General features: G+C 52.4%; 2 protein-coding genes across 3 annotated transcripts; both read left to right on the forward strand.

The window, feature by feature from the left end:
- Positions 1-318: 318 nt before the first annotated feature.
- LMBR1L (limb development membrane protein 1 like) lies at positions 319-15,654 on the forward strand. 2 transcript variants are annotated; one of them, XM_070410310.1, is made up of 17 exons: positions 319-665; positions 3,182-3,266; positions 4,309-4,342; positions 5,365-5,504; positions 5,689-5,792; positions 6,383-6,509; positions 7,278-7,346; positions 7,486-7,550; positions 7,899-7,971; positions 8,047-8,130; positions 8,224-8,300; positions 9,340-9,417; positions 9,553-9,626; positions 9,863-9,953; positions 10,054-10,120; positions 14,697-14,858; positions 15,052-15,654. In XM_070410310.1, exons 1-17 carry the CDS (start codon positions 594-596, stop codon positions 15,117-15,119), a joined length of 1,470 nt encoding a protein of 489 aa, XP_070266411.1. In that variant the 5' UTR covers positions 319-593; the 3' UTR covers positions 15,120-15,654. The 2 variants fall into 2 exon arrangements, with proteins under 2 accessions (XP_070266411.1, XP_070266410.1); XM_070410309.1 differs by having other exon boundaries at positions 7,899-8,130.
- A 1,832-nt stretch (positions 15,655-17,486) lies between these two features.
- DHH (desert hedgehog signaling molecule) lies at positions 17,487-21,829 on the forward strand. The gene is made up of 3 exons (XM_070407786.1): positions 17,487-17,919; positions 20,595-20,856; positions 21,139-21,829. The coding sequence occupies exons 1-3, from the start codon at positions 17,617-17,619 to the stop codon at positions 21,762-21,764; spliced, it is 1,191 nt and encodes a 396-aa protein (XP_070263887.1). The 5' UTR covers positions 17,487-17,616; the 3' UTR covers positions 21,765-21,829.
- Positions 21,830-22,037: the final 208 nt, after the last annotated feature.

The following is a 22,037-nucleotide window of genomic DNA, read 5'->3' on the forward strand; positions in this document are numbered from 1 at the left end:
TCCCTGGCTGCCTAGTTCCAAAAGGTTCATTTAGCCACGGCCGAACTAAACTTTCAGTCGTTACTAAAATTCTCTCTCCTCAACAGCCGGAGGTGAGGAGTCGGTTAGTTTTAGCTTGAGCACCGATTGGCTTCAAAGATACCGCCTCCTTTCACGGGGAAAGCCTATCATCGTTTCTCTACCTATGAGCGGCAGCTCTAGGAGCCAATGACTTTCGCTTTATGAAAGGAACCCGCCCATCCCTTGTGTCGTCACTCGGCCTCCGGTAAAGTAGAATGAGGACTGACGCTTCCTCCTAACGAGCCTAAAGGCGGGTGTTTACGTTGAAACTTGACTGAGGCCCGACCTTAAAGGGGAGGGAACAGAGTAGGGACAGGGGCCCTTTAAAACAAGGCGCGCTGGTGCCTGCCCCTTTAAGGGCGGGGCGTCCGGACCTCTGAATCTGGACCTCAGATTACCTACCCCGAGTTTCCGTCGCAGGCTGCGAGGAAAGGCTCCTCGGCTGGGTCCGGGTGCTTGGCGGCGGCGGCTTTATCCCCGCCGGTCCTCCCCGGGCCCGGAGACACCCCCGCCCCAGTCATGCGGAGCGGAGTATGGAAGCAGCTGACTACGAAGTGCTATCCGTGCGAGAGCAGCTATTCCACGAGAGGGTCCGCGAATGTATTGTGAGTGTGGGACCGGGTGGGAAGGTTAGGGCCAAAGGGTGTCGCGGGAGAGGGAGAGGTTGGGGTCGGAGTACAACCACCTGGGCTCAGAGCGCCCTCAGACCCCGTGCGCACCAGGGGCGAGCAACGAAAGGCCCCGGCCCGACGGAAGGACCGGTGCCCCAGCTGGTGAACCAGTAGTAAGTGGGGTCCTCTGGGTAGTTGCGAGATAAACAAAGCCCATCGGTTTCCGCCCCCCCCGCTGCCCCCAGTTCTTCCCCCGCCCAGCCCGGTCGTTCTGGGCGTGGGTCCCCTGTGTCTGAGAGTTTGGCGAGTCTGCCCGTCTTAGACCGAGAGGGATGGATTTGATTAGGGGAGGGCTGGTTTGCATTTACTTCCCAACTGGTGTTTGTTGAAGGGGGACTTGGTGGGACTCCCACCTTGGAAGAAGGGACTCTTGCTGGTGTGGATTCTACTGGGTAGAGATGGAGAACAACGAAGACTCCATCTCCCCCCGCCGCCCCCTTATTGGTGTTTGTTAGGAACCGTGCAAGTGGAGGTTCCTAGCTAGCTCTCCAGACATTTAGGGATTTCCCCTGTGAGTGGTTCCCCTCGGTGCTCTAGAGAGCACCTGGCTGCCTCCCTCCCTCCCTCCCTCCCTCCCTCCCTGCCACCTAGAAGAGCATCAGCTGAACCTACCACAGCAATGGACTCCTCACTTCTGGGCGGGGTGGGGGGACACTCGGAGGCGCTAAGGAAGTCAGATCTTCCGCAGGCCTGCTTTGAACGCTCATTTCTCTCCTTTCTCCTGAGTCTTCTTCCTCTGAGCTCCCCAGGGTAGCCCTCTCTTCCATATACTACATGGAAAGGAAACGAGAAAGGTTTGAAAGAATAGAAATGTTAGTGAGTGGGCCCATCATTCATTTTTTTCTCAGGCTGGGCTCTGGTCTGCCCTGGGCAGCCTCAGATTGGAGGAGGGATAAAGGGAGCCACTACTTCACTGAGTCTGTCCTTATTTATGAGTACTGAAAGGTAGGACGTATACTAGTCCTTGTGTAGAATGCCAGATCTGCTTTCAGGAATCCTTCCTTATGTGTCCCTTAGTGGATAGTCCCACATGGTGGGGTTGGGTATACGTTGAGGCTCGTCCGGGCCGTGAGACAGTGTATGGCCAGAGGCCCACATTCTTAGAGAACCGGGAGGGATGCGACCTTGGACAGAGAAGCAGCCTCTTGGATGTCTCCCCCATCCTTTAGTCCCATTAGCTGAGGAATCAGTGCTGGGCAAGGGCAGCGTGAAGGCTTCTGATAGCTCCTCCACCTGGCACCAGTTCTGCTCTAGAGAATGACCTAGCCTCCGCTGGAACTGCGTGTAACTCCAGCATGACCTTTTGAGCCCTCCCACCTTCCTATTACGCAAGCCCAGGGTGGAGCACTAGGCTGTAAAAATCCTGCAGTTCCAATCTGAGTGGCTCATTCTACTCTGCTTTCCTAATGTCAAAAGCTACAACTTTGTCCTATGCCTCTGGCTCTCCTGGGGTCTCTATGACTTTGTCCCTCTTTGTATGGATAGCTGTACGCAGATTTCCTGTGGCGTCAGCTCCTCTTGGGGACTGGAGAACCCACAAGACATCCTGCCTTCTTGGACTACTTGAAATACAATAATGTCTCTTCTCAAGACTCCCTGTTTATGGAGCCAAACTGAGCAGTAGCTCTTCCCCTGAGCAGTAGCAGCCAACTTGGGGTAGGGTGGGATGCATGCATGTGCAGAGTAACTTGGCTAAGCCCTGCCTTAACTATCAGTTGGAGGTCCAGTCGCCCAGAGGCATGGGACATGCCTTGAGACGCCTGGCCCTAGAGTTGGGAAGTCACTTGAGGTAGGGAGCAGGGATTGACTGCCTTTAAAGAGGCTGATGCTGACTCTTTCCCCCTCCCCACCTGGGAGTCTGTGCTGTGGGACTCTTTCCCCCTCCCCACGAAAAAATTTAAAATAAAAAAAAAGAGGCTGATGCTGACTCTAGAAACTTTGTAGATATTGGGCCCCCAACTAAGTCTTACTCTTAGGGGCAGAGATTAAATGAGGCTCTGATTTGGCCCAGAGCATACCTGATCTTTCAGGGCTCCCGATTGATTTTTAAGAGAGACAGACAGCAATTTGTTCCATTTATACATATATTTTTAATATTTTTATTGATATCAGAGAGGAAGGGAAAGGGGGAGATAGAAACATCAAGGATGAGAGAGAATCACTGATAGGCTGCCTCCTGCACCCCCCCCCCCCCTACGGGGGATTGAGCCTGCAACCCAGGCACATGCCCTTGACTAGAACCGAACCCAGGCCCCTTCAGACCGCAGGCCAACCCTCTATCCACTGAGCCAAACCAGCCAGGGCTGTCTGCTGCTTCTTAAAGGCTCCTGAGGCTTTGACTAGAAGGAAGTAACAGGGAGAAAGTATGCAGCCTTGTTTTGGGGAAGGGACCCCCATGGGGCTATGGAATGTTCTTAGAGTTTCTCATCCCAGCTCATGCTCTGCCATAGATCTCAACACTTCTGTTTGCGACACTCTACATCCTCTGCCACATCACCCTGACCCACTTCAAGAAGCCTGCTGAGTTCACTACAGGTACCTGTGACTTCCCTCCCTTCTGCTCGTCCTCTGCCAGTGTTCCCGTTGCCATGGAGCCAGCCTCAGGAGAATGGGTCTATGGCGCCTGCTGGGAAAGGAGAGGTGGCTGTTTTGGCGCCTTTGCCTCTTCTACCTCCCTACCTCCACAGGCAGGGACAGTGTGGTATAGTGGAAAGTCTAGATAGAAGTGTCCACAACCAATAAAGCTGCTGGGCAAGTCCTATAACTTTTCTGGCCCTCAGTTTCATCCTTTCCAAAATGCGCCTAGCAGTCTCTACCCAGTCCATTGTTATTATGTGGACCAAAGAGATGGTTAATATAAAAGCCCTCTGTAAACCTAAAGTGGGCAACTGCAAGGTGAATGTTATCATGGGCACAAGCTCTGTCACCTCCTCTCCTAGTGCTCCCACACCCAGGACCAGAGACCTCTGTGACCGCTGGGACCCCAGGACCTGGTGATGGTGGCCTTTCTCTTTCCAATCTGTGCTCAGATTGGAGCTTTCCTTCCTGTAGGCATTGTGTGACAGGGAGGTGGGAGGAGGGGTCCACACACTTGCCTCAGCCTGTTCAGATCATCCTGTCCTGGCCCTAGCCTTTCTTCCCCTCCATGAGCCCCCACCCAAGAAGGCAGCTACTCCTCACTCTAATTCTCTTGGGGACTTTCTCTGTGAATCCCCCCCCCCCCCCCCTGCTTGCATTTCTCTGCTGCACCCAGCCACTGATGTAACCAACCTCACAGACCAGTTGTTTATCATATTTTGAGCTTACAAAAGAGGAACCTGTGATGGGGAAGGAGGGAAGTGAGGGAGTTTCTAGCCTGTTCTCTCTCCACCTGGGGCCACTGCTACCTTGGCCAGAGAACAGGTTGTGGGGTTATAGCATGAGCTCTCCCAGAGCCTCCTGTCCAGCTCTGCCTCTCTGGGCGCAGGCCCTTCTTTCAGGGGGCAGGGACGGGGAAGGAAGGCTCGCTGCAACACAGATGGTTCCCAGAGCTGCCCACTGATCTTCTGCTTCTTCCCCATGCCTCTGTCTTTTGTAGTGGATGATGAAGATGCCACAGTCAACAAGATTGCGTAAGTGTTGCTGCCTGAGCACCTGGTACCAGTTACCTTTAGAAGCTGAAATCCAGTGAGGCCCTGGAGCTGGCAGAGAGAGTGGGGTGTCACAAAGTAAAGAGAGAGTTTCTGCTTCCATCCTACTCCTGGTTTCTTCCAGCTTTACCCTACCCTGGGGATGCTTGGAAAAGCTGCTCTTCCTGTCTCCCTGGTTAGGCCAGGAGCTCCTGGCATCCTCAAGGCCGGAACTGTCAGCTGGGGCTTGAGTCACCAGAAAAGACTTCAGCTTGGCTTCACCTCCCAGCATCCATTGGGAAGGGAGTAGGGTAGGATGCAGATTAATGAAAACAGCAGGGGATGGGGAAGCTAGAACCCCTGAAGGGGAGGTGTGCTTGAATCTAAGGATGGACCTTATTCCAGGCTGCTATTATTCACTAGCAAGTATAGAGAAAGATATAGTGATGTCTCCTCTGGGTCAACAGGTTATAAGAAGGCAACCATCTCCCCTTGATGGACCAAATAAATAAAGTGTCCCTTCTTTTCAACTGATGCAGCCCCGCATACAGGCCTTGGCTATGAAGTTGGATTTTAGCTCCCTTTTCCCCCTTTGTCCTAGAGCTTCATTCAGGGCATAGCCACATGGGGTGACCCTGCTCTTATGTGAGCTGAAGAGGCAAGCTCAGAAATCCACATCTCTGATTAGAGAAGCCAGGCCTCTTAGGTTGGCATTTTGCCTGGTGCACCCTATGGGCATGTGTGGGAGGATCACATTCCTGAGGACGTCTGGGCAGGTGACATGGCAGGTGACCAGGCTCCCATAAATGCCTAAGATGTACCCATTCCATGTGCCAAGGCTTTCCTGAAGGTAAGGACTAGGGCTGGGGGGCAGTGAGTGGAGCCCCAGCTGATGGCTCCTTCCCTGGTCTGTCACTGCTAGTTGGTTCCAGGAGAAACCACAGGTGCATGCAGGGATGAATGGGGCTTCTTGGACCCAGGGAAGTGTCTGAGCTAAGCAAGGACACTATCTCTTCTCTACCCAGGCTCGAGCTCTGCACCTTTACCCTGGCGGTTGCCCTGGGTGCCGTACTGCTCCTGCCCTTCTCCATCATCAGCAACGAGGTGTTGCTCTCACTGCCTCGGAACTACTACATCCAGTGGCTCAACGGCTCCCTCATCCATGGTGTGTGGCTCCTGGTTACAGCTTGGGATGGCGATAGGGAGCAGAAAGTGTCAGGCAGATACAGACAGCCTTGTACTCATTAGTCATAATCACGCCATCCCCAGCTTCCCGATCTCATGATCAGTCCCCAGTGGGTTGGGCCACCCTTTTCTGACCACCTCTGCCTTTCCTTTTTTTGCTCTAGGCCTCTGGAACCTCGTTTTTCTCTTCTCCAACCTGTCCCTCATCTTCCTCATGCCCTTTGCATACTTCTTCACTGAGTCTGAGGGCTTCGCTGGCTCCAGAAAGGTGAGTGAGTGATGAATCAATCAATCCAGGCAGGAAACAGAATTCCACTCAGATGTTTCAACTAAAGAGATTTTAATGAAGAAACTATTTATAGAGGTATAGTCAGAGTTGAGATCAACAAGGAGTTTGAGGCGCTAGTAACATCAGGAAGTCATTACCACCATAGGCTTGTGGGAGCAGAGAGAAAAAATAGCTTTTGGAACCCAGTTGAAGCTGGGGAGGTGCAACCACCCAGCAGAGGAGCTGTTGGTCCTTTCCATTGGGCAAGCCGAACAGGAAAACCAAGGGCAAAGGGCTTGTGTGATGCAGACCTCAGGAGTCAGCCTCCCAGGGCAAAACAAGGATGGGGAAAGGACCCGAGGAGGGAGGTTACAAAGGAAAAATATCAAGAACGGAATGGATATTCTGGTTGTGGGGTAGGAGGACAGAGTGATTTAGCAGAATAAGAGGGAGATGCTTTCCTCTTTCTCCTGAATCCAGTCCTCTGGTTCCCCTAGCCAGGCTGCCATTCCCAATGTTGCCTTCCTTCCCCACACTGCCCGACGTTGTTGGCAGTTCTCTCCACCCACACCTATTGCCTTCTTCCATAGGGTGTCCTGGGCCGAGTCTACGAGACAGTGGTAATGTTGATGCTCCTTACTCTGCTGGTGCTGGGCATGGTGTGGGTGGCGTCAGCCATTGTGGACAACAACAAGACCAGCAGGGAGTCACTCTATGGTGAGAGGGCCAGCTTCCTTCCCACGCTCCAGGCTAAGTGGCTCATCAGTTGGCAGCTGTTCCCCTTCCTGGATCAACTGTATCCCTCTGAGGTGGAGAAGATTGAGATCATCTAAACCGTTAGACTGACCCTAACTGGTTTGGCTCAGTGGATAGAGCATTGACCTGTGGACTGAAGGGGTCCCAGGTTCGATTCCAATTGGGGGCACATGCCCAGGGTTGCAGCTCAATCTCCAATAGGGGGTGTGCAAGAGGCAGCCAGTCAGTGATTTTCTCTCATCATTGATGTTTCTGTCTCTCCCTCTCCCTTTCTGAATTCAATAAAAAAATATATATTTTTAAAAATAATAATAAATAAATAAACCGTTAGACTGAAGTTTCGAAATGATGGACTTCAGACCAAATCCAACCTGCAGGAATGTCCCATTGGGCCATGCAATGATTTAAAAACATGTACGAGTCAGTTGCTATATATTAAAGTTGGGAGGTTTCACATTAATATCCAGATCTCTGACTTTGCTTGACAAGGTTGAGGATCTGGCCACACTAGTCCTTGGTGACTGGGGCCGAATAACAGTTGTGCCCTTTAGGTAGGGCTTAGGCTCTCGTTTGCTATAGTCCCTGCCACTCCCTCTTCTGTGACACAGGCCAGCTTTCCTGATTTGCATTACTTGCCTAACCCCTGTAGGTTTTGTATTGTCTCTGAGGCCTGTCGTCCCAGTAAGCAGGAAAGAGATGGGCTGACTGTACTGCTTTTTTTATCCTTAGACTTCTGGGAGTACTACCTCCCTTACCTCTACTCCTGCATTTCCTTCCTTGGGGTCCTGCTGCTCCTGGGTGAGTGTTCAGGGTCTAGGAGATAATGGGTAAGGTCCTTGGATCGGAACCACAGGGTGGAAGGAGAGGGAATGGAGGGATGGTGAGGGGGAATGATGGAGAGAAGGGTCTATCAGGTGACTGGCTTCTGTCTCCACAGTGTGTACTCCGCTAGGTCTCGCCCGCATGTTCTCGGTTACTGGGAAGCTGCTGGTCAAGCCACGGGTATGTAGTACTCCTTGCCTTTTGATCCTGTGGGGTGAGCTTCCTGCCAAGCTGGGGCCAGAAAATAAAACAACCCTATGATTGTGTGCTGCACACCGTGCAGAGGGCTACAGCCTTTGTTGGCTCCTATATCTTCCACCCCCATCATCTGGAGCTGGTTACCAGACATACAAAGCAGAACACAAGGCAGTCAGGAGGAATGAATAAGTTGCTGACCACAGGGTAGTGAATAAGGGATAGGGGAAGGAATGGGACGATAAAGCCCTGGGATGAACAGAGTGCTCCTGGGGCCCTTGGGATCTGGGAGCCCCTGACTATTATTAGTCCCTCCTTTTTCCCTGCTCCCAGGTGCTAGAAGACCTGGAGGAGCAGCTGTACTGCTCAGCCTTTGAGGAAGCAGCTTTGACCCGCAGGATTTGCAGTGAGTTGCAATTCTTCCCAGGTGGGATGATAGGCATGGCTTGGGCAGGGGCAGCACCATCTTCTCTGCCCTCAGATCCCACCTCCTGCTGGCTGCCTTTGGACATGGAGCTGCTGCACAGACAGGTGCTGGCTCTGCAGACACAGAGGGTCCTACTGGGTATGTGAGTTAGTAGGGATGGGAATACCTGGCTTTCCTTAAGAATAGCCTCTTGTTCCAAGCCCGTGCTAACCGCTTCCCATCCCTGCACAGAGAAGCGGTGGAAGGCTTCAGCCTGGCAGCGGAACCTGGGTTATCCCCTGGCCATGCTGTGCTTGCTGTTATTGACGGTGGGTATACCAGTCTTGATGAGGGTGGGGAGTAGAAGGCCCTTGAATAATTTAGGCCTTCTTAGGGAAGAGGGAGGAGATGCGGGGACCTGGTTATCTTCAATCATAGTAGTTACCTCTTACTGAGTGTCTACTTTGTGTCCTGCCCTGTGCTGAGCACAGCAATCCCAGTTTTGTAAATGAAGAAACAGGGAAGTTAAGGAGTTTACCCAAGGCCACAGAGGGCCACTGCAGTTACCCAGGCTTGCTGTGGGTGAAAATAAGGGTTGAAATTCAGTCTATCCCCCAACTTGCCACAACCTGGACTTGGGAATAAGTCTTATCAATCTGGAGGACGAATCCATTTTTCTACTTAGCTTTTTTGCAATTCTTCCACCTGGAGAAGGTGTATCTTATAATACCCTCAAAGTGCTCTGTTGCTAGCACCAGCCTCGAGAAGGTCTCATACAGTGCTTGGAAACTGAAAATGTTGGAGCAGAGTATCTGCTTTTTTATTTATCTTTATTTTTTTATTTTTAAGTATATTTTTATTAATTTCAGAGAAGAAAGGAAAGGGAGAGAGAGATAGAAACATCAATGATGAGAGATAATCATTGATCAGCTGCCTCCTGCATGCCCCTTACTGGGGATCGAGCCTGCAACCCCGGGCATGTGCCCTTGACCAGAATCAAACCCAAGACCCTTGAGTCCACAGGCCAACGCTATATCCACCTAGCCAAACCAGCTAAGGCTGCTAGGTGGGTTTTTTTGTGTGGTTTTTTTTTTAAATAAAATTTGTTTTGTTGATTGATTTGGGAGAGAGGAGGGGAAGGGAGGGGAGAAAGAGAAATATCAATTTGTTGTTCTTATTTATGCATTTATTGGTTTATTCTTGTGTGTGCCGTGACCGGGGATCAAACCCACAACCTTAGCATATCGGGATGATGCTCTAACCAACTGAGCTACCCGGCCAGGGCAGAGTGTCTGCTCTTAACATGTAACTCTGGATACTGTTGTGGGCTGGGGCATGAATGGGAATCTGTGGCCTTGCCTCACACAGGGCCTATCCGTGCTCATTGTGGCCATCCACATCCTGGAGCTGCTCATCGATGAGGCTGCCATGCCCCGGGGCATGCAGGTACTGGGCTGCCCTCCCACCATATCTTTTGGGGAGGACATAAGAAAAGCTGGAGTGAGGGGCAGAGGGAAGGCTGGGTGCTGAGTGGTGCTGATTGTGGAGAGTGCTCCACTGTGATATTACTTCATTTCTCAGGGTGCCTCCCTGGGCCAGGTCTCCTTCTCCAAGCTGGGCTCCTTTGGTGCTGTCATTCAGGTTGTACTCATCTTGTATCCTTCTGGAAATGCACAATTTTTCTGTCTTCTGAATGTCTCCTTTGGGGCTTTGGGCAGACTTGTAGTAGGACTGATGGGAAGGGGGCAAGTAAGTCTTCACCAACCTGAGGTTCAGAAATAAAGAAAAGACTTGATTTTGAAAGGAGGTCTGGGGGAAAGGGGCCTATTCCCTTTGAGATGAGGCATTAATCCTCGGGAGCTGGCCAGTTCTTCCCTAACCCCAGTGGCAGTTATCTGATGGTGTCCTCGATCGTGGGATTCTACAGTTCTCCACTCTTCTGGGGCCTGCGGCCCAGATGGCAAGACACAGCCATGACACAGGTAATTGGGTTGGAGTAGAGGAGGTATCCTGGAGGCATGCATGGGGACTAGATACTGGCAGCTCTGCTACCTCACCTCCCCTTTCCTTACTCCTCCCCAGATAATCGGGAACTGTGTCTGTCTCCTGGTCCTAAGCTCAGCACTTCCTGTCTTCTCTCGAACCCTAGGTAAGTAGCAAAAGGAGATAAGGGAATTGGCTTCTTTTTAGTACCTACTAGTACTAAGCAGATATTTTATATACATGTTCTCCCTAAATCCCACAACAAACTTATGAGAAAGTATTATGCCCATGATTCAGATCGAGAAACAGGTTCTGTGAAATGCTTGTGCTGAGATCAGAGTAGTGTTGCTTCAAAGCTCATACTTTTCCATTACATCACATAGCCTTCCCCATTTACTTCTGTCTTTTTGATTGAAAAGTACCACTTTTCCCCTAAATCTTCCTTTGGGATGGATCATCTAATAAACATTCTCATTTTATTTCTTCTTTTATTGTTGATTTTAGAGAGAGAGAAACATCGATTTGTTGTTCCACTTATTTGTGCATTCATTGGTTTATTCTTGTATATTCCCTGACTGGGATTGAACCACAATCTTGGCATATTGGGACAACACTCTAACTAACTGAGCTCCCGGTCAGGGCTAAATATTTTTTATTTTGAAGATGAAATACAGAGAAGCTAATTAATTTGCCCAATTTTATAGCTAGTTTGAGGCAAGGCCAAGTCAGGCTAGAACCCTTGTCTCCTTAATCCCAGTCCAGCGCTTTTTGCACACACCAGGGCATCAAATAATACACTCAGTCCTTCTTCTATCTTTAGAACTATGATCTAGAATTACCTGGTAGAAATTTTTAAAAATGTAACTAGTTCACTCCAGGGTAGTATGAGAGTTATAGGTAACCCCCCACACACACTACATCATTTTCCATATATCATACATGATTTAAATTAGTTCTATTTGGACACACACTCTTGAGCATGCCTGTGCTCTCTTTTCTCAGGTGTGTACTTTCACTTTCTTTCTCCTAAGCTCCAAGGGTCCCCAGGATACTTGCAACCAGGAGAGCAGTGGGCAGCAGCAGCTTATCCCAGGCTAACCCCCTGAATCTGTCTCCAAGAACTCTCCTTTGGCCTCTGTAACTTCCTTTTCCTGAGTCCATGCAGCCCAGCATGACTCATTTCTGTTACTTTGACTTCCTTTCCCAAGTCTAGGCAGCCCAGCCTAGGCTCCCTCCTGTTACTGTGATCTTGTCTCTTCTATTTTAAGTCTCCTTTTTTTCACTGTCCCCAGCTTTTTTATAATATATATTATACTAGAGGCCCGGCGCATGAAATTCGTGGGGGGGGGGGGTGGGGGGAAGAAGTCCCCTCAGCCCAGCCTGCACCCTCTGCAATCCGGGACATCCCTCTCACAATCCTGGACTGCTGGCTCCTAATCGCTCACCTGTCTGCCTGCCTCATCGCCCCTAACTGCCACCCCCACCGACCTGATTGCCCCTCACTGCCTCTGTGTGCCGGCCTAATTGCCTCGAACTGTCCCCCCCCTGCCGGCCTGGTCACCCCTAACTACCCCCCCCCCCACACTGGCCTGGTCACCCCCAACTGCCCCCCTCTGCTGGCCTGGTTGCCCCTAACTGCACCCCCCGCTAGCCTGGTCACCCCCAACCGCTACACCCCCACCAGCCTAGTTGCCCCTCACTGCCCTCCTGTTAGCCTAATTGCCCCCAGCTACCCTCCTGCCGGCCTGGTCGCCCCCAACTGCACCCCCCCCCCCCCCCGGCAGCCTGGTCACCCCCAACTGCTACCCCCCTGCAAGCCTGGGTGCCTCTTACTGCCCCCCTGCCAGCCTGATCACCCCCAGCTGGCCCCCTCTGCTGGCCTAGTCGCCCCCAACTGCCCCTCCTGCTGGCCTGGTCACCTCTCACAGCCCCCACCCCCCCCCCCCGCCGGCCTGGTTGCCCCACACAGCTGCTGTTCAGTCATTTGGTCATCCCTCACTAACCCCCTGCTGGCCTGGTCGTAGGCAGCCATCTTGTGAGGGTGTGAGGGTTAATTTGCATATTGCCTCTATTGTATAGGATAATGACTAGAGGCCTGGTGCACGAAAATTCATGCACTGGAGCAGGGGTCCTTCAGCCCGGCCTGCCCCCTCTCACAGTCCGGGAGCCCTCAGGGGATGTCCTACTGACGGCTTAGGCCCCGCTCCCCCCTTGGGGAGCGGGACCTAAGCTGTAGTCTGGCCTCCCTCTGAAGGAGGTGACTGGACTGATCAGGGGAGGGCGCCACCCCCATTACCCCACTGCTGCCGCCACTGCCGGCTGTGGCGGCTGCGAGGCCTGAGCCCCGGGCCTCGCAGTCACCAGGGCTCATGGCTGCCTGAGCCTATAGCTGCTGTGAGCCCCGGGCCTCGCAGCCGCTGGGGCTCATAGCTGCCTGAGCCTCGGGCCTTGCAGCTGCCTGAACCCACGGCTGCCTGAGCCTCGGGCCTCGCAGCCCCTGTGGCTTTGTCCAATGGATGTCCAGAAGACGTCCATCCTAATTAGCATATTACCCTTTTATTAGTATAGATGTTTTATTTTATCTTATTTATTGAATTTATTAGGGTGACATTAGTTAATCAATTATATAGGTTTCAGGTGTATAATTCTATAACATATCTGTATATTGTATTGTGTGTTCACTACCCCAAGTCAAATCTCCTTCCATCACCATTTACTCCCCCATACCCTTTTCTAACTCCCCCCAACCCCTGACTGTTCCCAGCTTTAATGAATGTGCTCTCAAAATCAAAAATCAAAAAAGTAAATTAGTTCTATTTGGTTCTTAAGTCCACACTCTTTCCCCTGTAGCATTTATACTTAAACCATGAGGGTTTAGTAGTACACTAGGCTTGTAGGTCCATCAGTTAGTTCCTTTCGGTTGGAGTTAAGTGGAGGAGGGCCCCAGAAATCTTATTTGATATTATATTATTAAAGGCTCAGCAAGAGTTAAAATACTCCTGGTACATATAGTGAGTGCTTTATGGGAATTATTTAATTCTTACAGTCCCATTATTTCCTCTACTTTATAGTTGAGTAAACTGAGGCACAGATGTTTAAGGAATTTGTCCCAAATCACACAATTAGTTGAGATGGAGTTTGGATATGAACCATAGCAGTCTGATCAGAGTCAGAGCTCTTAGCCTCCACACAGCTCTACCTGCTAAAAAAATACTAGTGACTAGCTTATAAGTTCCTGACCCAGGAACAACTGGTGGGCCCAGGTAGCTCCTTGGAATACCTGGAGCCAGAGGGGACCCCATTGAAGAACATGCCAAACTCTGGCAGGGAAGTTGAAGCAAGCCTAGCTGCTGGCACTTTCTTCACAGCCCTGAACTACTCTGAGACAGAGCTTGGGATGTAGGAATAATTAATTGTAGGAGAGGCCAGGGTTAATATCCAAAATATATAAGGAACTCATACAACTTAACAAAAGGAAGACAATCCAATTAAAAAATGGGCAAAGGACCTAAATAGACACTTCTCCAAAGAGGACATACAGATGGCCAAGAGACATGAAAAAATGCTCAAAGTCACAATCATCTGAGAGATGCAAATCAAAATGACAATGAGGTACCATTTCACACCTGTCAGAATGGCTACCATCAACGAACCAACAAATGACAAGTGCATGAGGATGTGGAGAAAAGGGAACCCTAGTACACTGCTAATATACTACTCCTAATAGATTGGTGCAACCATTATGGAAAACAGTATGGAGTATTCACAAAAAATTAAATATGGATCTGCCATTTGACCCAGTAATCCCACTTCTAGGAATATATCCTAAGAAACCTGAAGCACCAATCAGAAAGAATTTGTGCACCCCTCTGTTCATAGCAGCACAATTTACAACAGCCCAAGTGCCTCTCAGTAGATGAGTGGATAAAAAAGCTGTGGTACATTTATACCATGGAATACTATGTAGCAGTAAAAAAGAAGAATCTTTTACCCTTTGAGACAGCATGGAGAGACCTGGAGAGTATCATGCTAAATGAAATAAATCAGTCAGAGAAAGACAAGTATCACATGACTGCACTCATATGTGGAATCTAAGTAACAAAATAAACTGATAAATGGAATGGACCCAGGGACATGGAAGAATGGAACAGAGTGCAGAATCCCAGAGAGAAGGCGGGGGAGAGTGGGTGGGTGGGACCTTGAATGCATAACCCATGGACACAGACAAAAGGGTGCTGAGGGTCTGGGGTGGGGATGGCGGGGATGGGGGTGGGCTGGAAGGGGTCAATGGGGGGGAGGGGGGGACATACGTAATACTATCAACAATAAAGAATTATTATTATTTTTTTAAAATATATTTTTATTGATTTTTTACAGAGAGGAAGGGAGAGAAATAGAGAGTTAGAAACATCGATGAGAGAGAAACATCGATCAGCTGCCTCCTGCACAGCTCCCACTGGGGATGTGCCCGCAACCCAAGTACATGCCCTTGACCGGAATCGAACCCGGGACCCTTCAGTCCGCAGGCCGACGCTCTATCCACTGAGCCAAACCGGTTTTGGCAAGAATTATTTTTTAAAAAATAATAAAAAAATAAAATCCCCCCCCCCCCCCCCTCAAATAATAGGCCAACTTATCAGTTGCAGTGTTGAGATGTGGCCACCAGGAGGCAGCAGAAAGCTGGGCTCTGAGCCAGGGAGGGGCTGGGATGCCCACCTTCTATCCTGGTCTTTGTATTTCAGGACTCACTCGCTTTGACCTGCTGGGTGATTTTGGACGCTTCAACTGGCTGGGCAATTTTTACATCGTATTCCTCTACAATGCAATCTTTGCGGGCCTCACCACTCTCTGTCTGGTGAAGACCTTCACCGCAGCTGTTCGGGCAGAGCTGATCCGGGCTTTTGGTGAGAAGGAGTGGGAGTCACAGGCTGGTGGGGTGGAGCCCTCTGGAACAGTGGTCTTTCCAGCAAGGGAGATGGAAGGCTTTCTGCTTTACTTGTAACATGCTTCATCCATCCATTTTGTGCTTTGGTTGTCTTATCCCAGAGGTCTGGACATATGTCCTACTTCTGATTGTCTGCCTTCCCTCTTTTCCAGGACTGGACAGACTGCCATTGCCTGTCTCTGGTTTCCCCAGGGCATCTAGGAAGACCCAACACCAGTGACCTCTAGTTGGGGGTGAGAGGGGAAAAACTGGACACTGCCATCTGCTACCCAGTCCTGAAGCGACACCAGGAGTGGGTGATCCTTAAGACCTGGAATCTGAGAGGGTGGGTGGCAGAGGGGAGCTGAGCCATCTGCACTGTTGCATAATCTGAGCCAGAGTTTGGGACCAGGCCCCTTGTTTTTCCAGATTTAACTGTGGGCCTTAGCATGGGGTGGGACTGGGTGACTTGGGTCTGGCTCCTGGTCCCAAATCCGTTAACACATCAATCTGCCTCACTGCTATTCCAGGCCATGCCTGTAGCCATGTTTACATGATTTGATGTGCAATAGGGTTGGGTGGGGACAGGGGAGGGACTGAGCAGGGGCAGAAGTGGGGGGCAGATTGTCTCCCTTTGCCTCTGGTCCAGAAGAACCTAAGCACTGTGCTATCCTGGAGGGACTTTGGACCACCAGAGAGGTGAGGGTGTGGGAAAGAAAAGGCCACAACCATCAGCAATAAAGTTGATCCCAAGGTTTGCTTTGGTTTTTTTAAAAGGCTCTCTCTGTGTTTATTTGAATAGCCTTGCTCTCCCCCCAAGTCCTGAGTCTTTCAACTGAGAGAAACAGAAGGGTCCTGTCCACCATCCTTTCCCTTCCCCTCCATTTGCATTCTTAGTGTTCTTTGAGGACTTGGGTCTGGTGTTAGGCCACACAATTAGGCAGTTGGGAGCTCCTCTCCCTTAGCCTAAAGCTGACTAGTCCCCTGACTCTCCTTATACTCATGACCTTGTTTATGTGCCTTGGTTATTGGGGGTAGATAGGCATGGGTGTAGGAATAGGATAAGATCCCCTTGTGTGTATACACACACACACACAGCCCTGTCCTCCCTGATTTTACTATTGGATGTGGAGTAAAAGAAGTGGCTAGCTAACAAAGGTCTGTGATCTACCTCAGAGAAGAACCTAACTCCATCTTTCCAGAGGCTATCAGTGCCTTAAGTACTATGCAAGCCCCCTGCCATGTTGGGGCTAGGGACAAAGTTTCTGCTCAGGGTTATGTATATGTTGCATTGAACAACATTTAGGGGCACCACTCACCTCATAGTCTTAATGTATAGTTATGACTATTTTCTTGCAAATGGCAGGTATATTGAGGAAGGGATGCTTTTTTTCTAATGTACACAAAGGTGCCTATAAAGTGCTAGCTATGGAGCTGCATGAGGGGTGAACATGGAATACAAAAACAAACAAACAAAAACCCCACAAAAAACAGTGTAGGTGCCGTGCCATGAATATTTGCGGAGCACTCTACTATAGGCCAGGCACTTAACCATGGGGTTCCATGATAAATAAGTTTGTGCTTAATTGCTTTGTCTAGTAAGGGTGACAGATAATTCTAACACTGAACCACAATAGATGGCAGTTAATTACTGGTTTTCCAGGAAATAGAGGTGGTCAGAGTCAAGACATCAGAAAAGGCTTCTTAGAGAAAGTGATTTCTAAAGGAGAGTAGGTTGGTGGGTGACGTGTAGCAGGCTCAAAGCTTCTGGGATAAACCTGAGTGACTGACTGGAAGCAGAGCCGCAGGAGGGTCCAGAGAGGAAGAGGCTAGAGAGGTGGCTAGATGAAAGGTGAAAGGAAACCAGTTAGAGAGTTCAAGTAGCCACTGCCCTCCAGCAACTTCCAATTGACAAGTTATTCATTTAAAAAGAAGTTGGGTGTCTAGCAAGGACAAAAGAGGGGCCAAATTTTGAAGTCCTAAAGTAGACTATAACTTGAAGCTCCGTTGCTGACTCTAGGGAAAACTCCCAGCAGAAGAGATGGAAATGGCAGAGGTTTGGGGAAGACCACGGAGAGGCAAGGAAGGCTCTGGTTGTATGCCCAAAGAGCATGGTTGACATTGGGCAGGAACTGGAACCAATATTTCTGGATAGTAGCAGAGGACATGGCCTGCCAGGGTAGGCTTTGGGAGAGCAAAGATCCAGTTCAAATATCAGAGGAGAATGGTTTGGTACCAAGCGCAGACTGGGAGGTAGAAGGATGCTTCACCAGACAGCCAAGGACTGTAAAGCTGTTAGGGTTTCCTAGGCAAGTAACTACCTGATTTCCAGGATGGGACACACCTCAATCTCAAACTGGACCCGTGGTGACCGGCTAGAGCCCCCGCCCTGGTGGTAGGGGGCGGGCCGGTCCTGGGCGGGGGGCGGGGCCAGGGGGCCACTTAAGGCGGAGCCCGGGCATTGTGGCAGCGCCGGAGCCTGGCGACAGAGCCAGGCTGAGCTGGCAGCCACCCACGACCCCACTTCCCTGCTATGATGGCCCGCCTGTAGCAGGTTACAGAACCCCCGCGGGCATGTAGGCAGAGTAGCGGCAGCCAGGTGCGTAGAGCCACAAGAGCTCTAGGGCACTCTGGGGGCAGCTCTGCCTGCTGCGCTCTCTGGTGCCGGGGAATGCCCAACTGCCAGGCGAGCTGGTAAGGATAAGAACGTTCCCTTTTGGCCCGAGTCCGCTGCATCCATGGCGCTGCTGGCCAGTCTGGTGCTCCTGTGCTGCTTGGCACTTCTGACGCTGCCAGCCCAGAGCTGCGGCCCGGGCCGGGGGCCGGTTGGCCGGCGCCGCTACGTGCGCAAGCAGCTTGTGCCGCTGCTCTACAAGCAATTTGTGCCCAGCGTGCCCGAACGGACCCTGGGCGCCAGTGGGCCAGCCGAAGGTAGGGTTACCAGGGGCTCCGAGCGCTTCCGGGACCTGGTGCCCAACTACAATCCTGACATCATCTTCAAAGATGAGGAGAACAGTGGCGCAGACCGCCTGATGACCGAGGTAAGGTGGGCCTCTCCTCACCTGCGCCAGGGCACTGCCAACTTCTCTACTTTCCTATTGCAGCCCCGGTGGGTGAACTGGGCTTCATCTCTAGAAACCTTAATCTCAAAGACCTTCCTCCACCCCACTCCTCCCCAAAATAAAACTTCTGCTGGCTGGACGGAGTGATCAGGAGAGATCCAAACTGGGAGAGACTTGGATGGGGAGAGGAAGGAGGGACTAGTGAGAGTGAAGCTGGGAGAGACTTCGAAGGCGGGCGGGGAAAGGGGGATGGCGGCAGGCGAGACGGGAAATGGCTGAGGCGTGGACCGGGGGTCAGCTACCGAGCCAGGCAGGAAGGGCTGGGGTGAGCTGGGGGCCAGGAGCTGGCTAGGCAGTAGACAGAAAGCTATGCCCTTAGCCTGGCTTCTGACCTGATTTTGGAAAATCTCTGTGAGCCAAGAAGACTGAAGGAGGCTGAGAAAGGGTGGCCAAGAGCCAGGTCACCCGGCCATCTACCTGAAGGAGGGGCCGGGTGGGAACTGTCTCTGGCATGGGGGAGGCATCCTAGAACTGGGGCAAGGTCATTCCAGAGTCTGAACGACTGTCTTGTGGTGAAAAGCAGTACTCAATCAGAAGAACAGAGGGACCCACCTGAGAATCAAAGGGTTCCCGTGTCCCTCAAGCCCAGTTTATTTCAGGGGCTTTTGTTGGAATTTAAAAAATAATATAAACTCAACTACCACGTATTGAGCATCTGGGGCCGATCAGAACTTAACCAACCGAGGGTGAGGTGAGTGATGCTTTGGGAGAGAAGGCCCCCCTCTGGCCAATGATCTCAAATGTCGGAACTGGAGGAAGTTTGGAGGTCACATTCTTCCACCATCACCCCACCTCCCATTTTACAGTGAGAGCTAGGCCCCAGGAGGAAAAGTGATTTAATCAAAGTCTTAAAACTAATTAGTGACATGGCTGGGACTAGAATTCAGGACTCCTGATTCTAAGTCCTATACACTTTCCATTACACCACCTAATTGTGTATGGAGTGGGGAGGTGGGGGGAGAGGGAGGGGTACGGATTTCCTCTGATTAATTGCCATAGTTTTCCAGGTTACTTTGTTAGGAAAACCTGTCTAGGGGAGAAAGAATCCCTTCTTTCACCCAGAGATTGGGAAGTGTCGCTCCTTTCCTTCTTGGTCACGGAATGCTTCCCCTGGCTGCCACCTGCAGCAGAGTGGGCAGAATAAGGGACAGACCCGGGAAGGGCTCTGACAGGCTTGGGAACCCTTTGGGTCCTGCTTATCTCCCACACCCTGGCTGCAAAAGGCCTCCATTGAGTTGGTTCTGCACTGGGCTGCTGCCCCCGCAGGTCAAGGCCTCGGGCCTCCTTAAGGGACAAAACGACAAAAAGTTGGAAGGAGTTACCACTTTTCCTGCCTTTCCCCTCCCCTCCTCTCCAACCCTGCGGAGGTGTAGAAGACTCAGCAAGAAGGGCAGGGGGAAAGTGTCCCTCTGGCAGTTAGGAGAAAGTCAAGTCCAAGGTGAGAGGTCGGAGAGAAGAAGAAAAGGAAGCTGTCCTCTCTGCGCCTCCTCCCGCCGGGGTCCGTGCCATGGTGCGCGCCAAGGTCTCCGGCTCCCAGAATGGAGCGGCCAAGATAACCGCGGTCTCACTCCCCCGGGCGCAGGCTTCCAGCCGCTGCTGCTTTTCCTCCTCTCCACTCCCACCCTGCAGGGGGCCCCCCAGATCCACACCAGGGCGGCTCCGGCTATTCTCAGGTGCTACTCCCACGCCTCTCTGGGCTGCATCTGGACCAGAGATGGAGAGATGGCAGCTTTCAGCGCTCGCAGAGCCTGAGCTGGAACCCGGAGGTCTGGCCGCGCTGGGGGAGGGGACTGGCCGGCCGGAGCAGGGATAGGGGGCGCGGCTTTCTGCCCTTTCCTCTCCCTGAGCCGGGGTGGCTGAAAAGCGCCTTTGTGGATGGAGCTGCTGAGTCCGCTTCTCCCGGCGGGTCCCCGGCCTCAGCCCGGGATTCTCGCTTGGTTAAGTCATCCCGGAGAATGGCCATTGTACTTCGTGCAGCCCCCGCCACACCAACCCTTTTTCCAGCAGCCTTGATCCCGCCCGGCTCTGCTAGGGCACCTCTGTGGGGGGCAGTCGCACTAGGAAGGGGTTAATGCTAGGGGCCGAAAGGAGGAGGAGGAAGGAAGGAAGGAAGCGATGCCCGGTGCCAGGGAAGGCAACGAAACAAAAGATGAATCAGGCGGAGGGAGGGCAGCCGGGGCTTGCGGTGGGGGCCAGCAAACAGGAGCTCCTCTCGGGGAGTCAGGCTGTTCAACCCCTCCCTGACCAAGCTGCCACCCGCCCTCTAAACCTTGCTTTCTCCCAGGCTGAGCTGAAGCCCCAGAATGAGTTGGGGTGAGGAGCCAACATTAAAAATAGGGAAAGAGCTAGATAGAGGCGCCTCCTGTCTCAAACTCAGACGTGACCCCACAGTTGTCCAACGATGCTTTAAAAAGGGCGTGCAGATAGGCGACTACACCTATGCAGGTTCTCACTTGCCCAGGGCACTCAACAGCGGAGAGGGAATGGGGTGGGGATTGGAGGCAGAAGCATCTACCCTCCCATTGAAGTCGCTTTTGCCCCCAAGGTGGTGGTGGTAGTGGTCATGAGGAGACTGACTCCTTCATTCCTGACAGCGATGTAAGGAGCGAGTGAACGCGCTGGCCATTGCTGTGATGAACATGTGGCCGGGAGTGCGCCTACGGGTGACTGAGGGCTGGGATGAGGACGGCCACCATGCTCAGGACTCACTCCACTACGAAGGCCGTGCCTTGGACATCACCACGTCTGACCGCGACCGCAACAAGTATGGGTTGCTGGCGCGCCTGGCAGTGGAAGCCGGCTTCGACTGGGTGTACTACGAGTCCCGCAACCACGTCCACGTGTCGGTCAAAGCCGGTACAGTGTGTGTGTGTTTGGGGGGGCGGGGGGGTGAGGCCCGCCCAAAGGGAAACTGAGGCTGAACAGCCCCGTTGCGAGTCTAGGGGAGACCAAGGTGGCTGTGAGTGTTATAAACCACCCTTCCATTTCTGCCCAGGTTGAGGCCAGATCCCTGGGAAATTGCAGTTGTCCCGGGACTGCTGAGGTCTGCGCTGGGCTTGACCACATCTTTAAGAATCTGGGCTAACATTCTGGAACCACTGGACTTCATCTAATCCTCTCTATGCTTGTTCCCTGCAGATAACTCCCTGGCGGTCAGGGCAGGCGGCTGCTTTCCGGGAAATGCCACCGTGCGCCTGCGGAGTGGCGAGCGGAAGGGGCTGCGGGAACTGCATCGCGGAGACTGGGTGCTGGCGGCAGACTCCGCAGGGCGGGTGGTGCCCACGCCGGTGCTGCTCTTCCTGGACCGGGACTTGCAGCGCCGCGCCTCTTTTGTGGCTGTGGAGACCGAGAGGCCCCCCCGCAAGCTGTTGCTCACACCCTGGCACCTGGTGTTCGCCGCCCGAGGGCCGGCGCCCGCGCCAGGCGACTTTGCCCCGGTGTTCGCGCGCCGGCTGCGCGCAGGGGACTCGGTGCTGGCGCCCGGCGGGGACGCTCTGCGGCCGGCGCGCGTGGCCCGTGTGGCTCGAGAGGAAGCCGTGGGCGTGTTCGCGCCGCTCACCGCGCATGGGACGCTGCTCGTCAACGACGTCCTCGCCTCGTGCTACGCGGTGCTGGAGAGTCACCAGTGGGCACACCGCGCCTTTGCTCCTTTGCGCCTGCTGCACGCGCTGGGGGCGCTGCTTCCCGGAGGGGCGGTCCAGCCGACGGGCATGCACTGGTACTCCAGGTTCCTCTACTGGTTGGCGGAGGAGCTGCTGGGCTGAGCGTTCTAGACTTAGTAACCTCGAGGCACCCGCCGGAACCAGGGCCTGGGGGCTGAGATCTAGGGCTGTGGGCAGCGAATGATGTTGATTGGGCGGGAGGGAGGGAGGAATAGGGAGAAAAATGGAGGCGATGCGAGACTGCCTAGTTTAGGGGCAACCTCCTAGGGAAGAGATGCTCCCAGGTCCTAGGTAGGTGGGATGGATAGTGGGTACTCCTTGACAAAGTCTATTTCGCCTCTTCTTCCCCAGTGCCCCAGTCCCACCCGATAATTT

The sequence above is a fragment of the Myotis yumanensis genome, unplaced genomic scaffold (genome assembly GCF_028538775.1).
Source record: "Myotis yumanensis isolate MYYU_CA2020_CCGP unplaced genomic scaffold, mMyoYum1.0.hap1 SCAF_3, whole genome shotgun sequence".
NCBI classification, from domain to species: Eukaryota; Metazoa; Chordata; class Mammalia; order Chiroptera; family Vespertilionidae; genus Myotis; species Myotis yumanensis.

Excerpts from the sequence above, each read along its gene's own strand:
- LMBR1L (XM_070410309.1), top strand. The coding sequence starts at position 594 with ATGGAAGCAGCTGACTACGAAGTGCTATCCGTGCGAGAGCAGCTATTC. Across the intron at positions 3,267-4,308 it reads GCCTGCTGAGTTCACTACAG|TGGATGATGAAGATGCCACA; the intron begins GTACCTGTGACT and ends TGTCTTTTGTAG. Across the intron at positions 7,551-7,898 it reads AGCTGCTGGTCAAGCCACGG|GTGCTAGAAGACCTGGAGGA; the intron begins GTATGTAGTACT and ends CCCTGCTCCCAG.
- DHH (XM_070407786.1), top strand. The coding sequence starts at position 17,617 with ATGGCGCTGCTGGCCAGTCTGGTGCTCCTGTGCTGCTTGGCACTTCTG. Across the intron at positions 17,920-20,594 it reads CAGACCGCCTGATGACCGAG|CGATGTAAGGAGCGAGTGAA; the intron begins GTAAGGTGGGCC and ends CATTCCTGACAG. Across the intron at positions 20,857-21,138 it reads CCACGTGTCGGTCAAAGCCG|ATAACTCCCTGGCGGTCAGG; the intron begins GTACAGTGTGTG and ends TGTTCCCTGCAG.